This window comes from Chenopodium quinoa, unplaced genomic scaffold (genome assembly GCF_001683475.1).
Source record: "Chenopodium quinoa cultivar QQ74 unplaced genomic scaffold, ASM168347v1, whole genome shotgun sequence".
Classification (NCBI taxonomy): Eukaryota; Viridiplantae; Streptophyta; class Magnoliopsida; order Caryophyllales; family Amaranthaceae; genus Chenopodium; species Chenopodium quinoa.
The window spans coordinates 5,198,913-5,215,212 of NW_018743850.1; the positions used below are offsets into that span (position 1 = coordinate 5,198,913).

General features: G+C 32.7%; 1 protein-coding gene across 1 annotated transcript; it reads left to right on the plus strand.

Annotated features, from left to right (window-relative positions):
• The first annotated feature begins 10,872 nt into the window (after positions 1 to 10,872).
• On the plus strand, positions 10,873 to 15,442 carry LOC110686054 (ubiquitin carboxyl-terminal hydrolase 6-like). The gene is made up of 5 exons (XM_021862627.1): positions 10,873 to 11,089; positions 11,371 to 12,794; positions 12,913 to 13,039; positions 13,511 to 13,570; positions 13,661 to 15,442. The coding sequence occupies exons 2-5, from the start codon at positions 12,736 to 12,738 to the stop codon at positions 13,730 to 13,732; spliced, it is 318 nt and encodes a 105-aa protein (XP_021718319.1). The 5' UTR covers positions 10,873 to 11,089; positions 11,371 to 12,735; the 3' UTR covers positions 13,733 to 15,442.
• The last annotated feature ends 858 nt before the right edge of the window (positions 15,443 to 16,300 follow it).

Here is a 16,300-nt window from a genome sequence, read left to right on the forward strand (position 1 = left end):
TTTTGCGCTTGTCTGCCGCCATGCACTCGACGAGAACAAAAGCTAACTTACTTGGGTTTGCCAAGTCTTTTTCACACCAACATAATCATGAGTATTTTTGTAATTACATGTATTTTATTATTTATTATTTCATTGGTTAACGAATTGAGAAAATATATAAATATTTTTATCTATAATTCTATTGGTTTAATAAAAATAATTGACGTGGATTGTCCCCTAAAGAAGAATAGAAGCAAATGAACATAACATCAATGCATGAGAGTTGTTAACATGTAAAATTTTGTCCCACCGAAAAAACATCGTATACTAGAATTGTATGTGTGTGCGGTTTGCCTTCCCATGGTTGGTCAATTATAAAAAAAAGAAAAAGTTGGTCAATATGTGATTAAACGTGTATGGTAGATAGTGTATATGTGGGTAAATATGTATTGTGATTGTAAAAATTTGAAGGGGCTTATAGCAATTGGTCAAGCTCTTGGATTAGGTAGGAGGCCAAGGTTTGATCCTTGTGGTTTCACATTTGAAAGTTCCTCTTCAATTTCCTTAGGGGTTAATTGGATGGGTGGTTAGAATAAATTGGTGCAAATTAACAACGGGTTGCTTTAATTTGTAAATGGATTAAAGCGAGTCAGATCAATGTATTGCAGGTCCATATAATAGTGCCATACCAACACTACCAAGTGCAGCTTGCATTGTGCTGATCTTTCATACATTATCTAACGGAAAATTTGTCATTTGCAGCCATTTAAAGTTTGTTTTTTTGCAAATTGCAGTCATTTAAAAAAAAAATTGCAAATTACAGCCCAAAAGTACTAATAAATTGTAAATTGCAACCCAATTTAATTTTTTCATCGATTTACGTGCCAAAAAATATTCTGTTAAGATTTTAAGGGTCATTTTAGTCCTTAATAAATCAAATTAAGCTCGAAATTGGCAAAACATTAACGTAAGTGCGTGCCTCGATTGTACATTACCAGCATTCCCGGCAAAATTAACAAACTTTAAATTGGGTTGCACGCAAATCTAACCCACGTACTAAGTTGTATTACACCTAATTGTACCAAATAAATCTTAACTATATATATATCTACGAGCTAAGCTAACAGTACGTACACATACAGGATGAGTCCATCAATCTATATAAGGCTCATCTAGTTTTTAAAAATGTTGTCAATGCACCGCCCCTAGCCTACTAACGTGCCTTTGTGGTAGGTTCGTAATGGGCTCGATCGCGATCAAACTAAAAGTTGATTTTCAACCTTTGTTTCAGCCCATACCCAACTCTAGAACCATGTTTAATAAAACCTCATTTACACTAACTCAACTTAATTAAGATAGATCCTTCATCTAACCTTTATCCTCGATTTGTTTCTTGTCATTACTTAGAACTAAAATAATTTAGTTTGATTTAATTTTCCTTAATTATGGCCTTGCTTTCTTTATTTTATTATTATACAACATTTAAAATATATTTACTGATTAGAATTTATATATTATTATTGATTTACTATTTAACTTCTATTTAAGGTTTAGGATCACATTATTAAAACTTACAGAGTAATTCATTAATTAAAATCGATTTCAACCAATTGAAACAAACATTAAAAAAAAAAAAAAAGTGCCGCGAATGCATCATTTTGCTTCATACAGTAATTAAATTAAACTAGTCACTTTTAAAACGAGATTTTGTCACAATTTTTTTTTTTTGGTGTTTAGATAGCCACAAGGGTGAGTGATGAGAATCGATCCCAACCTCTATTGAAACCGGACTTGAGCTGCTATCCCTCTCAAATTTTGTCACTATTTTTGGTAAACTTTAATTAATTTTACTTAGCTTATTGTCAGACATTAAGACTAATATTGTACATTAGTTAATGGACCAATGTGTTAAGGCCATATATGTTTATCTAGGTTGTATGTAGACTTGAGAATACAGCAATACAACACAAGAAAAATTCATTCTTGACACTTATTTAAACTCCGTGTCAAAAAAATCATGTTCTTATTGATTACATAATACTTTTACTAATTCCCTTCTATATATACTTGTTCTTTAAGTTTACCAAATTTTATTGATTAAAATACAATTTTGTAAAAAGCCTCAAAGTGTCATATGACATCTTCAATTGGCAATTAACGATAAAGAAAACATATACTTCGTATTTGACAAAGTGAAGGATAAGAATCCAAATACATAAATATAACAATTTATCAAATTCTCGATTTTTTGTCTCATACAATTTTATGAGTTGATCCATTGCTGGTTCGTAATTTTGGGAGGAAGAAAATTCTTGTGATAACTTCGTAATCTGAATTCGAGCAATTAACATCAATCGTAACCCTGCATAACTTGTGACTATATATCAATCGCAGAGAACGCCTTATAGCTCTTTCGAGAGAGATTGAAAAAACTTTATTTTTTAGAAGCAGGTTGGAAACCTTTCCTTTCAAGGAAGACGAGTTTAGTTTTTTTTTTTTTTTTTTTTTTTTTTTTTTTTTTTTTTTGTGAAAAGAAGACAAGTTTCTCTCAAAAGGAGGAACTATTAATAACTTAAAAACAAACAAATAGAAAAAAATAAATAAAAATAAATAAATAAATAAACTAAACTAAACTTTAAACACTCAAATATTGGGTCGGGCCACTGGTAAAATCCGATGAAAGTCTCTTATATAAAATACTTTAAAAATGGATCGAAGATTAGGGTTTAGGAGAGATGAGAAAAGAGATAGGTTAGAGTTTTTATAAAGTTAACCAAATTTTAATACTATATTTAACCAATTGATTATTAATTAAGTGCATTGGATCTAAACTCATGAAGCAAAGTGTGAAAGAGAAGTGCTTAAGAGAGGAAATCGGTGGGTGTCCTTTGAAAGTAGTGATCAAATCTTTCCCAACTTAATTACCCTAAACCGTGTGTCATGCCATAACATATACAAGTACAACAATTCAGTATTTCAAGGTTGAAACACTATGCTAATGACATGAACGGATGAACCTAAATTAAGGGGAAAATTTTACTAGGAGTGAGGGTTGGACGGTAGTAATGAACCAATTTGAAGCAATATATAATCTTGGGAATTTCTTATGTGTGTAAGGGAAAATTTAATTTGTCTCATTGAATTGGTATGAAGGTGACAATTATAATACTTCGTATATGATAAATGATCACGACTCGGATATTATACATTTTTAATAATATCGATTCTTTAAAAAAAAAAGGTATAATATCGAGTTTGTTCAAGATTTAAATATTGTAAAAATGTGATAATGAGTTAATAGTTTATAAAAAAATTAAAGGATGTGAGGGGGGGAGAAATTATAAATAATGTATGATTGAGTGCCAACTAGGAGAGGAGATAAATAATTTAAGTGGAGGATCAAAGAGTGAGAGAGATATAATTTGATTTTTTTGTCATACTACTACCTAACAAAACCTATATTTTGTGATAGATTACCTAATAAAAAAATGTTGTAAGTATTATTAAAAGGTAATATGTTGAAAAGACTATCTTTGGACTGATTTCCACCGTTGACTTAATTTCTCCGGCGTTGACCAACTATGAAACACCCCCAAACCACCTGCTTTCATCCCAAAACCAATACAACCCGCTTGAAATTGATAGTTCACACATATAGAAAGCATATCAATTAAATTAAAAAAAAAAACAATCGATCTAAAAAAGTTTGTCACTTAAAATATAGAGGGTACCTATTTGTCTTTTCACACTTTTCAACTCGAGTCATTGATCGTTAATGTCTTTATTTAATTATATTCCGATTTACAAATTACAAGGGGTGTTGTTAAACGTCGTTCGCAAATTACAAGGTGACGCTCGCATTTTTACTTAAATTTCCTAATTTGCCCCTCGTATATAAATACTCGTGAAACTAACTTACGAAACTCACAAGTCATTTCACAACCTACACAATCTCTCTCTAAAATTTTCTCACTCTAAAAAAAATGTCAGAAATTAAAAAAAAAATCAGAATTTTTTTTTCAAAAAAAACCCCAAACTTTGAAAATCAAACAAAGAACAACGAACACCACCCATCCAAGGTTGAATCCGACAATGGCGGACCGGCGACGCATAATGCTAACATACGGTGGTCGTGGGGGCGGCGTCAGTGGCGGCGAGCAGGTGTGGTTGTGTTTTAATTATTTCTGAATTTAAAAAAAAAAAAATCGGAAACCCAGACTTCCGCCTGAAAAATTCAAAAGCCTAGGGGAACTTCCAGACATTTCAGGCGGATGTGGGACTTCAAAATTTCACTCAGCAACTAGAAATAGGGAAGAAAAAGAGAAATAAGGATCTAGATACATCGATTAACAATTAGATATACATTGATTACCCAAGAATGTTAGTTATATTGAATAACCATACATCAAACCGGTAGACAACAAAAAATACTAAATAGGAAGTTATTGTTTTGTCTTGACTCTTCAGGAAGAATAGAAATGAAATGGGCTCCTGCCTTTAATTGACATAGAAAAGACAGAGGGTGTGAGAAAAGGGGGAGAGGGGACCACGAAGATCTACACACGCGTCTAATGATATCCGTTAGATTAACTTGATCAAAGGGCTAGAAGTGCTTCTCACCCTTCTCACCAAATAAACATTTCTCACATGAAATTTATTGAGTATTCTAAGGAACCTCCCTTGAATGTAAGTGACGATCAATGCCATGTATGAAATGTAAAATGGTTAGTTGGTAAAGAGTAAATGAAGTCAAAAGACACATATTGTTTAAAGGGTTTTATTAATCGTATAAGATCATATATTTTCATGTTATAGGATATGCTTGAGTGTATGTTTGATACTCATGGTTGGTTTAATAGTCAAGGATTTTTTTGTACACTTTGAGGAATTCAAAGGAGCTTAGAAAGATTAGGTGTATGGAGTTTTTACACAACCAAAATAATTACAAAAGCATCTAAGGAACCTCCCTTGAAGCTAAGTGACGATCGATGCCATCATTGCCATGTATGAAATGTAAAATGGTTAGTTGATTTTTTTTTGCTTGAGATTGTTTAATTATAGTCTTTCTCTTATTTCAGAGAACTATTGATCGTTGTTGGAGTCTCTTACATAATTCGTCAGTTATTCTTCACTTTCTCTTTCTCTGTAAGAAATTTGTCTTTCACATCATTTGACTTTCACATCTGTTCTTAGAAGCATATATAAGATATATCTTCTGAACTTTTGTAGTTTCATATTCTTTAATAATTGTGTAACCAGTTTGTGCTAAGTTTAATTTGTTCATCAATTCTTCTTTATCATGTATTTTCCTTTGCATGTATTTTATTCAAGGATTTTCCTGATAACTATTAAGCTTATACAAGTTGGATTGCACTACCCGATATTTCATATGCATGAAATTTGTTGAGTTTGCTAAGGAACTTCCCTTGAAGCTAAGGAAAAATTGATGTTGTGTAAGAAATGTAAAGTGGTTAGATTGTCACGAGTAAATGAAGTCAATTAAGTCAATTGACACATATTGTTTATAGGGTTTTAATAGTTATATAAGTATTTTCATGGTAAAGGGATATGTTTTAAGGTAAGTTTGATAGTGATGACTAGATAGAAAGAATAGGCGTATGAAATTTTTACACAACCGATATAATTACTAGAAAAAGCATCTAATTGTTCTTGTTGCTTTATATGTTTATCAAATTACTCTAACGAATTTGAAAGATTTATTTTTCTTCATATGTATCACCTTTGAGTTTTCCATGTCTTTCTAGTTCCATAATCTATAAGACTAATGATCAATATTTAGGCACCAATATTTAGACATTGAATTTTTGTAACTAATGAACAAGGAGATATGTCTCACATGATAGGCATAAGATTGTAAAAATTAAGTTATTTGGAGTAGCCATTATATTATTTTCACAAATACATTATCTTTTTTTTTTTTTTTTTTTTTTTTTTTTTTTTTTTATGTAACTTCATTATAATTTCTACTCCATTGTAAGATATCACTTCAAAAATATTAATATAAATTTTCCCTTATGTATTCAAACTTTATTGTCTAACTCGAGAATTTTTTATGGTTTCAGCAATTGATGTTGAATTGGTTTGTCGGATTTTTTCTGCAATAGTAATACTTTCCTTTTTCATTTGTGTTCTTGAAATCATGGATATGATATATCTACTGAAATTTTGCGATTTTATCTTTTGTCTTATGTATTAATTCTGTATTACCAGCTTGTTTTTAGTTTGAATTTGTACGTTCACATCAATTCTCCTTTATCATCTTTCATTAGTTTTATTAATTTATCACTGTTTTTTTCTTGATTTGAAATGTATTGATTGGAAATAGTAATAAAGTTTTATACATTATTTAGGTTATGGATTTTCCCGATGATTACAGAGCACAAGTCGCCGAAGATAGAATTTCCATTAGTTGTGGTGATAATGTACTGCAATACAAGCACATAAGATTAACTGAAATGCAATCAATGGAGTCTCTCCATCATTGTTTGAGAGAAATGGAGAGCAATGAGTGATTTCCTACTATTCTTTTTCCATTTACTTTTGAGGGTTCTAACAACCTGAATATAGTAATGGTTAAGGTAGTTGATGGCAAACCAATCTCAAAATTTGATGCGAATTGGTTTTTCCAACACTGAAGAGGTTCACGCACAGACTTCAATTTGGCGAACAAATCCTTCATTACCTTCAATGCGTGTTTGTATGCTAGTGTGAGTTTTAAAAAACTTATGTTAAGTATTGTCAAGAATGTTGTAACATTCAAGGACAAAGCTTTTAGGCCAATACTAGATTCTTAGCACATGTACATTGATGCGGACAATAAATTTGTTTTCACTAATTATGAAAAATGAGGTACATATTAGTACATATTTCTTTCTTTTAGATTCAATAATATAATATAAGATTGATTTATTTTTTCATTCATTTTTAATTTGTTTTTTTAGAAGCACATCATGATTGGATGTTTGAAGCAAGTGAGTTGTCCAAATTTTTCAAAAGCATAGGGCAATATAAGGTGTGGATTTCAAAATTTGTTAGTTAGGTAGGCTTAAAGTTATAATTTCAGCTGTTGGATTTCATCTAATCTAGCAGCTAAGATTTGTCCTCACATAAGGTGTGGATTCTCACAAAAAGGGTGGTTCTCACCGGATCTATATATATGTGTGTGTGTGTTTATATAGTTTTACGTAATTTGTTAATTTATGAATAATTTTAATATAATTTGTTTTTATGTTGATTTGAATTCACTAATAAAAAATGCTAAATTTGTTGGAGATCATTATCTTATAATGAACTCATTATCACGGTTCCGGTTGCTCAAAAACCGTATGAATTAAAACAATTTCATAATTAAAACAATTTTATAATTAAACAAAGCTATAATTGTTAAACAAAAAAAACACAATATACTACATACAACTACACTAATTATAATAATCTCTCCCTTACCTAGTACAGAGCCGACTCTTATCCGGTGCAGCCTGTGTGGCTGCACAGAGTCCAATTCTGGTTGGGGCCGCAAATAAGTATAATTAATTTATAATGCAGTATATTTATGTGTATATATCAAACGTGACTTAATGGTTTAGTTTATAATGATCTTAGCAAAGACTAGGGGTTCTATCTGCCACCACTTCCCTTATTTTTTATTTTATTTGTAATGTGTTTTCCTAACCTAGTGATTCATCTAAATTTAAAATGTTAGGTAGAAATATGATTTTTTGGAATGATAGAATGAGAATCGAGTATATCATTGAGTTGTATGATGCTTTGAAGAGTGGTCGATGTTTAATCTATCCTGATGCTGAAGATGCGTTTGCGGATGCTAAAAATTACAAGATGTCAAGGTCGACAACTAGAAATTTTCGTAATATTATTAGTAATTCAAAAAATCCAATCCTGATACATGCACAAATGAAGGCTGGCGATGACTTTTTGGAAAAATGTGACAAATTTTTTCGAGGACTTCGGACTACATATCCTAGTTGGCGGCGTTCAAATTTAATGGGAGCAACTCCTCATATAATTGGAGCAACTCCTCAGTTGAGATTAGAGAAGTTGAGATTAGAGCAAGGATTGACTCGTTTACGAGACATGTATCGACACGCCTTTCAACTCACAAATGTAAGTGAATTTTTACTTTTCATTTAATTATTGCTATCAATATTAAGTCTATATAATTATAAATTTGTAACGATAGAATATATTTTTTTTTCCTCTATAATATAGGTACAATGTCCACTTGAAGAAGTGCAACATATGTATCAATATGTTTTTCCTATACATATGATTGCTTTTGCAAAATTGCAAAATCAGATTCAGTTTGATGCTAAAAGCAATGTTTAATCATTAGGGATGCTCAATGAAGAAGATAAATGAAAGGGACCAAGGGAGAACAACAAAGGCGGTTTAGCAAACTAGATTAGGAAAGAATTTGTCAATTTTCATCTATTCTAATTCTTTTTGTAATGGACTTGATGTGTGTTTGGGAGTAATATATAATTGTCAAACCTTAGGAGTTAGTTGTGGTCAGTAGTATTAGAACTTAATTAATTTTGGTTGGATTATTTTGCCTTTCATTCAGACAATGAACGAGCTTACTTATTGCGCAATTCAGTCTATATGTGAAGTTGAATTCATGCTTTTGAACATCAATGAGGCTTAAATTTTGCATAAATTAGTTAATAAGACTAGTATTATATAACTGAATTATTACATTCTCTTATATGGATGATGCTCAATTGGGAAAATTTGATGGGAAAATTTCAATGAAGACTGGTTATGTGGCTCAAAAGTTCTCAATATGCAGCATTCACCCACCTTGTAACGATGGCGAAGAAGATACCAATACTGTTAGTAATGATGCTGGCTATGAAATAAATAGGAAAAGGCGGAGTTCCTATGGAGATGATGAATAAATGGAAGATGAACCAATGGTGGTAAGGAAGTGTTCAAACCATGTCATGTAGCATTTATAAATCCAGTGGAGCAATTGGTTATTGATGGTTGTGGTTTTACCAGAAATAACTTATAGCCAGGCCTGAGTTCGATGACATGGTATGCAAAATAGTTTACATGATTTATACCTATAATTAACATTGCTTCAAACTCACTAAGAAATTATAGTTCTGTGATTGCAGATTTGCAAGATAGTAACTTTCAAAAGGAGTGCAAGTGAAGAAGGTAGAAAATGTTCTTTAGGTGCGGAATACTTACACACAAATGGTAAGGTTGCTTCATTTGACTGGTTCACTGTTCACAATTGTCAACTTTCTTAGGAATTAAATTTTGCTGATTCATGATAGTCAATTCCTCGTTGGACAGAATGTATTGTAGTTGGTTGGCTCTCTTCCATTGCCATTGCAGGATCAGAGTTGCTAAGCCATTTAGTTTAATAGTTGTCATTTGCCAAGCTTTAAATTATAAAGAATCAATCGATTGCACATTGGGAATGGTTTCATAGGCGGCAGTGGCATGTCTTAAATGGTTTTGTATCAGTGTAACTATGCTCTTTTGTGCACTAGGAAAATGAACATGGTGATAATCTGGGGTATTTGATCATTTTTTATGGTTTAAGAATGCTTATAAGGGATGTCCGGTCTCTGTTTCTGGAACTAACTTAAGTGGTTGTCAGTTTTGGACTTGATGTGGAGTGTAGTTTTTTTTGGTATGCAGGTCCACTTATGTGTCGTAACCCTTTTGATGGTATCTGTAGACATGTAACTTTAGTTTCCAATTGACATATCTAACCATGCTCCTATCCTACCGAAGTGTTGCTCCTTATGTTTGCTATTAACTTTTGACATCCGAGGAAGGCACGGGGTTGCAATTGTAAAAACTGCTTACCTAAAAAAAAACAAAACCATTGGTCTTGGATCCTGAGAGGTCTAAACTATTGGTTGGGTTTAGTAAGTGACTGGGGTTTATTGGAGTTCTGAACTCGACCAAATAGAACTGTAGGGAGATCAATATGTGCCCTCTGTGTGCGCAACTGACTATTAGATTAGTATGCTTCATGAGGATACATTGAAATAATAGTCTCTGCATTTCATTGTATACAGGTCCTAAAGTGTTGATAGGAAAATAGGCAAAGTTGTCATTAGGAAAGGACTGTCATGTGGGGGACCTGAGCGAGTATTACAGTTTAGATGATAAGAGAAAAGCAATAGGTGCACTGAAGATCAATGTGTGCCACGGGATGATTTTGAAATTCTATTCTTAAACTGAAATTTGAATGCTTGGACATTGCTTATGGGCAGGCTGACCTTCATGAAGATTTCATCATGTGTTGTACATTTTATGAAGAGATGACCAGTATGGCTTTTCAACGGACTATCAGTAGTTGAGATGTGTTGAGGATAGCATGGTGGAAAGGGAATTAATGAAACCATTCTTTGGCAGGAGGTGATTTCATTTTATTTGTTTTTTATATCTGCTATAGATAGACATAGCATAGAACATACGCATGTAAGGTACAATTTCATGTCTTTGGTAATTGTAACTTATCATCCCCTTGAAGAGACCTAGTTCATGCAAATACATGTAAGGTATTGCTACACCTATCTTTACTTTTGGCCTTTGAAACATTTGAGGTGAAATGCAAGCTATTAAACTTGTGCGGAAATATGTCCCTAAAAACTTGATTTTTCATTATTAATTTTGTGCAGAAATATGCTCATTACATGACCCCATTTGCAAACTATTAACTCCACAGTTTTGGCAGCATTAAGACTTTCATTGCATCCACTATGGAAACCCCACACTATTGGGTAATAAATTTATAGATTATATTTATTTGTTTGGGGTTTAGACCAACTGACCAAGTATTTACCTATGATGTAGGAAAACAAAGATGTTGTTTGCTTGGGAGCCGAAGTTATTTCCATGGGAAATTAGGCTTCTTGGGAATTGTGGAAGTGAAGTGTTGCTTGGTTGGTTGTAGGTGTAGGAAATTTGATTTTCTGAGAATTGTGGAAGAAGACATGCCTTTCTTTTACTATAAATATAATGATGAGGAAGAAGAATAGCAACAAGTTGGTCGATCTATTCAGAATTAATAAAGTTGGAAAACATACAGGAGAATGCTAGATAGGTGCTAGTTGTTTGTGTTTCTTTTTTAAATCATGCTAATTTTTTGAATTACCTTACATTTTGTTGCTTAGATCAGCCTAAAGTTTACCTTATTTTCCCTTAAATCAGCCTAATTGGATGTCCCCATGCTATGGCTACTCATCAAATTTGATTACAACTGTGATTGGATGTCTCTTATCTTATTAAACCTGTTTTTCATAGTAATTTGTTTGATCTTTTCATTTTTTTATGCTTTCGTTGCTCAATTGATGGAGTATTAATCTGTTTTAATCTATTTTGCAGCATCTATTTTTTCATGGGGTGGTTGGAAATTTGTTACCTACAATTGCTTGGTAACCTTTTGATCTGGGTTTTTTTTTTTTTTTTTTTGGGTTGTTTTTTATTTTCTTTTTTGAGGTACGATTTCTTTATTTTATCAGGCTACTTTTTTGTTTAATCAGGTTGATTTGGTGTTCATTGCTTCCAAGTCCAATGGTTCGATGCGATATGCTGAGATGATGCTTGACCAGTTGAGTTTGCTGGCAACAAGATCACCATGACATTGACATATGAACTTCTGAGTATCTTGACACCTTTTCCTGTCGAGTTTTGTGCTTAAACTAAATTGACCGTTTTGTTTCATTTTTGCATATTGGAAGTGCTTCAGATGATGAGTTGCTGGCTTATTTACTTGACCTGGCTCCTGTCCACGGACACATTGCTATGAATCAAGGTGGCAATCCGCCAATATTATTCACTTAATCGAGGAGGAAGCTACAAAAGAGCAAATAAGTCTTTTAACCAGAGTTTGTTATTAATCAGAGTTTGTTATTTTGCATTTGTTACTTGCTTGCTGCGTGTGTTAGTCTGTTAGAGAATCTAAGAGTTTTCTCAACAAATAGGGAGTACACTGTGGCAGTAGATTTCATTCAGAAAAGTATCTTGTGCTTGCACAATTGGACATTTCCCCTTCTTGAATTGGGGCATAGCTTGTATTACCGAGTGACTTCCTCTCTTTAATACATTCATATCCTTGTCTTTTCTTCTATAATCTTCCATTATTACTGTTTTTTCTCGGTTCTGTGTTGGTTATTTGTTTGGGTTCATATCACACATCAAATACTGTAAAAAGAGCTTTGGGAAATTTCATTGGCATGAAATGGATTCATCTGATGAATATGGAGATTGTTTGGTTAAAGCTTTGTTCCCGTCTTCCCCTTATCAGCCTGACATTCTTTTTTATTTGGTTGGCGTGGATGTGGATGGGTGTAACCTTTGGGTAAGAAATATTAGTCTTTTTTGCTCTTGATTTGTGACAGTGTGACCATACCTTGCCTGAGGTTTTAAGTGTGAATGATGTCCATATGCTTAGGCAATCTGTATGAGGACAGCCTATCCTGTGCTTTATAAGTATTTTGATGGCTTATTTTCATCCTTGTACCTTGAGATTTGAGAACTTTCATTTCTCCTCCAAATGAGTTTGTCACATTAACACCCTTTAACAATGAGCAAAGATTGCATTATACATCTTTTTTATTTTAGCTATAATTGATAACATAAGGACATAGATACCTTTATTAATACTAATATATCTGACTATGTGATGTAATGTTCTTATGTTTGCAGGGTCATTCTGCTGGAATATTTAATTTATGAAATACATGCTACATGAACTCCACTATACAATGCTTACATTCAGTTCCTGAGCTGAAGTCTGCTTTATTGGAGTATGTTTTCCTTTTGTTTTATGATTTTGCACTTTTATCAGAGCTGCATGATTTATAATATCATTGCATTTATATCTTCTTTTCATCACTGTGACATCTTCCTTTTATTGTTGAGCAGGTATTCACAGTCTGGAAGGAACAATGAGTTAGATCAGACTTCTCATCTTTTGACAGTAGCAACCAAAGATTTGTTTAGTGAGCTTGATAAAAATGCCAATCATGTGGCACCTATGCAATTTTGGATGGTGTGCCCATATCACTTTGTAGCATTATAATATTCTACATATATTATGTTCGATCCTTTATGGTTTCATGAAATGGTTGAGATTGATAATCTGGATATTTCTCTAACACTACTGGCTATATTGGATGCTAATACGTAGTTCCCGTCAAAAAATATGTTATTGCTGGTGTCTTCTGTTATTTGTGATTATTAAGTGTTTGGGTAATTAAAGTTTTAATTTGATATCTTTCCATTTAAAGGAATCTGATGTGTTTTATTCTATTTCAACAACCCCAATTGGTAGCAAATGTTGTTGTTTATGTGAATTTATCTGACAATAGGCTAAGGTAAAAAAGAAAATAGTAGGGTAATGAAGTATCATGGTTTTATATGGTATTTATAGCGTATGAGCGAGATAAAGATAAGTTACCTTGTGTGTTATGCTATGTGCTTGTGACATGGCAGTACTCATTTTTTCATCTGATGGTTTCAGGTATTACGTAAAAAGTCCCCTCAGTTTGACCAGCTGCATAATGGTTCTTTCATGCAACAGGTTAAATCTTAGCTGTCCAACTATATCATGGCATTTTCCTACTATTTAAAGTTTGCTTTCACTGATGTGCTACAATTGATGAAATCTTAGGATGCGGAGGGATGTTGGACACAACTTTTGTACACCCTTTCTCAATCTCTTAAGGCATCCAGTACCAGGTAACATGTTCTTTTTTTGCACAATGGTAAGCTGTTAGATTTGTCTTCTCGACATTGGATAATTTTGTTCTTGGGTGTGAGTGTTTTGATTTCAGTACAATGTTGTTCTCTATTTCTTAATATTGGCCTTTCATTGTCACCTTCTTCCTTGAGGTTGGGAAGTGAGGACTTGAAAAGGAAGATGTACTACTTTATTGAATTACAAAAAGAGAAGCGCTTTTCTTATAGGTTTTTTTCTCCTTTTTTTGATGAATGATAAATTTTTCATCTGTAGGAATTTCTTTCTGATATACCTGTCTTATTAGTAAAATACATATACTTATAAGTGCTTACTTAAATATCAAATAAGGATTGGTGTAGTCATGCTTACACTCTTATTCTTATGTGCATTGAAAGTCTGAGCACTGTGAAGCGCCTTTCTGGTGTTGACCTTGCTAGCAGGTAATTCCGTTATTACTTTGTCTCCACCTTTTTTTTATTCATTTATTTATTTGGCTGCATATGTTGTATGAGTGCCTACACTCTACATCGCTGTCTTATTAATAGATTCCTATTTCCAAGCCTTTTGAGCAATGAGATTTGTGTTTGCACTATGCTACTGCTCTTTTTTTGTCTTCATTTTTCTGTGTTGCCTATCAATGTATCTAATGGGTCTTCATAACCAAGGGATGCAAAATTATAGGGAATATCTATTAATATGCTTTTTTAAAGAAGTTTTGATGGGTATATTATCAAATTATGTTGTTGACTACTTGACTTCTATGGAACATGAGTTTGCAACTCGGTCTGCCATTAGGTTTTACTCATAGAATCTTTGGAAACCAAAAGTACGTCTTGGAGAGGCTGAGTTTGTGAAATTTGAATGATTTTGTTGATCTTGGAGATCGGGTTTCATCCAAGCTAATAAATGCTGGTAATCGTTTTTCTACACGCAATGAGTAATGCTTGGAATCATTGGATGACTGCTTTAAGCAATGAGTAATCCAAGCAATTAGGTTTTGCAAAGTTGAAGGTATGTTATGGCCATTGGAGGAAGTTGTTTGCGGGAACTCTCTAGGGGTTGTGTTGTTAGTTACCTAGAGTGGTGCATATAGGGGTCTGAGTGTCTAACGTGTACACATTTAGATGCTTTGGATCCTTTTTGCTACATTGCAGCTAAACAGACTTCTATGTTCCTACACCTCCAAAACTAAATCTGCCTATTATGCACTTTCTAAGGCACATAAAAGAATTGTGTCAAAAGAGCATACCAAAGGAACATGTATGGAGATAGAAATCTTAATGTAGTTTCATTGTGTATTCTGTAATAGAAACTTAGAACGTAGTTTGGGCTAGCAGAGGAACTTCTCAGATCAGTTTGTTGACAGTTGATCTTTGTTTTGGTAATATGTCGAATGCTGATGGAGTTTTTAGCTCTGCAGGACTGTGCAGAGCAAACTTGTGTTCTTTACTCACCTAAGAAGAAAATGGAATGAGTTTCCTCTGATGTAGTTCATATGGCCTTGACTCCTCTCCAACCTGTTGTGTTCTTTGGATTTTTTTTCTTTTTTATGACCTTGTTATTTGGATTTCACAAGAGGATGAATGTAACAGGTTTGTTTTGTGCTAAAGAAATTATACCAAGTATAAAGGTTGGTAAAGGTGTTAAGTAGGTGTATGATTCTATACGAATAGAAAGCAGAAATTCAATAATTCTAGGTGTTACGTAGGTGTATGATGTTTGCATTGAATGTGGTTCATATCACTCCCAAAACACTCTTCTCATTCTCTATTTGACATATGACATCGGAAAAATAAGACAATTCTGAATCCGACCATACTATTTTTAAATATAACTTCTATGTCACATGTCAAATAGAGAATGAAAATAAAAGTAAGACTGAGTGATTCTAGCATTCCTCATAAAGTTATTTAAGCGTGCAGCGGGTTTCGAACCCAGGATCGAGGGGGATGCGGTAAGCTCTATGTGCGTAGCGTAAGTAACTATTGGGGCGGGATAATCACCATGTCACATACTTGAGATGAATTTGTTTTATACTTTTGACATTAATAAGTCAAACAACCAGGTAACCGTATTTTGTTACCTTTTAATCAATTCTCGTTACTATAAAATTATAAAACCCCAGCATTATCACCATAGAGACAAGCACATAATCATTTGTGCAATCAAATAAATAATTTCTGTGTTTAATCATCTAATCAATATTATAAATATTTAGTACCTTGCCACAAAATATAAAAATATATTTAATATTTATAATAGTAGCACACAAGCACTCTTTTTAACAACAACAACAATATATTTATGAATATAATGAGCATAACTCAAGCCGTTATAATAAGCCCTTATTATTATTATTATTATTATTATTGTTATTATTATTATTATTATTATTATTATTATTTCTAATCGCTGAGAAATAGGACCGAGTTAAAAAACAGTGAATATATAAAATAAAAAAAAAGAAAAGAAAAAACGTGTCCTATGCCTATTGCACACACCTAAGACGCTACGACACACAATAATGTTCAGGAATCTATGGACTATAACTGGTATATCAGCCCGGGCGAC

Bases quoted from the DNA above. Each gene is read 5' to 3' on its own strand.
- LOC110686054 (XM_021862627.1), top strand. From the start codon at position 12,736: ATGAACTCCACTATACAATGCTTACATTCAGTTCCTGAGCTGAAGTCT. The intron at 12,795-12,912 runs GTATGTTTTCCT...ATTGTTGAGCAG, and splicing joins CTGAAGTCTGCTTTATTGGA to GTATTCACAGTCTGGAAGGA. The intron at 13,571-13,660 runs GTTAAATCTTAG...ATGAAATCTTAG, and splicing joins ATGGTTCTTTCATGCAACAG to GATGCGGAGGGATGTTGGAC.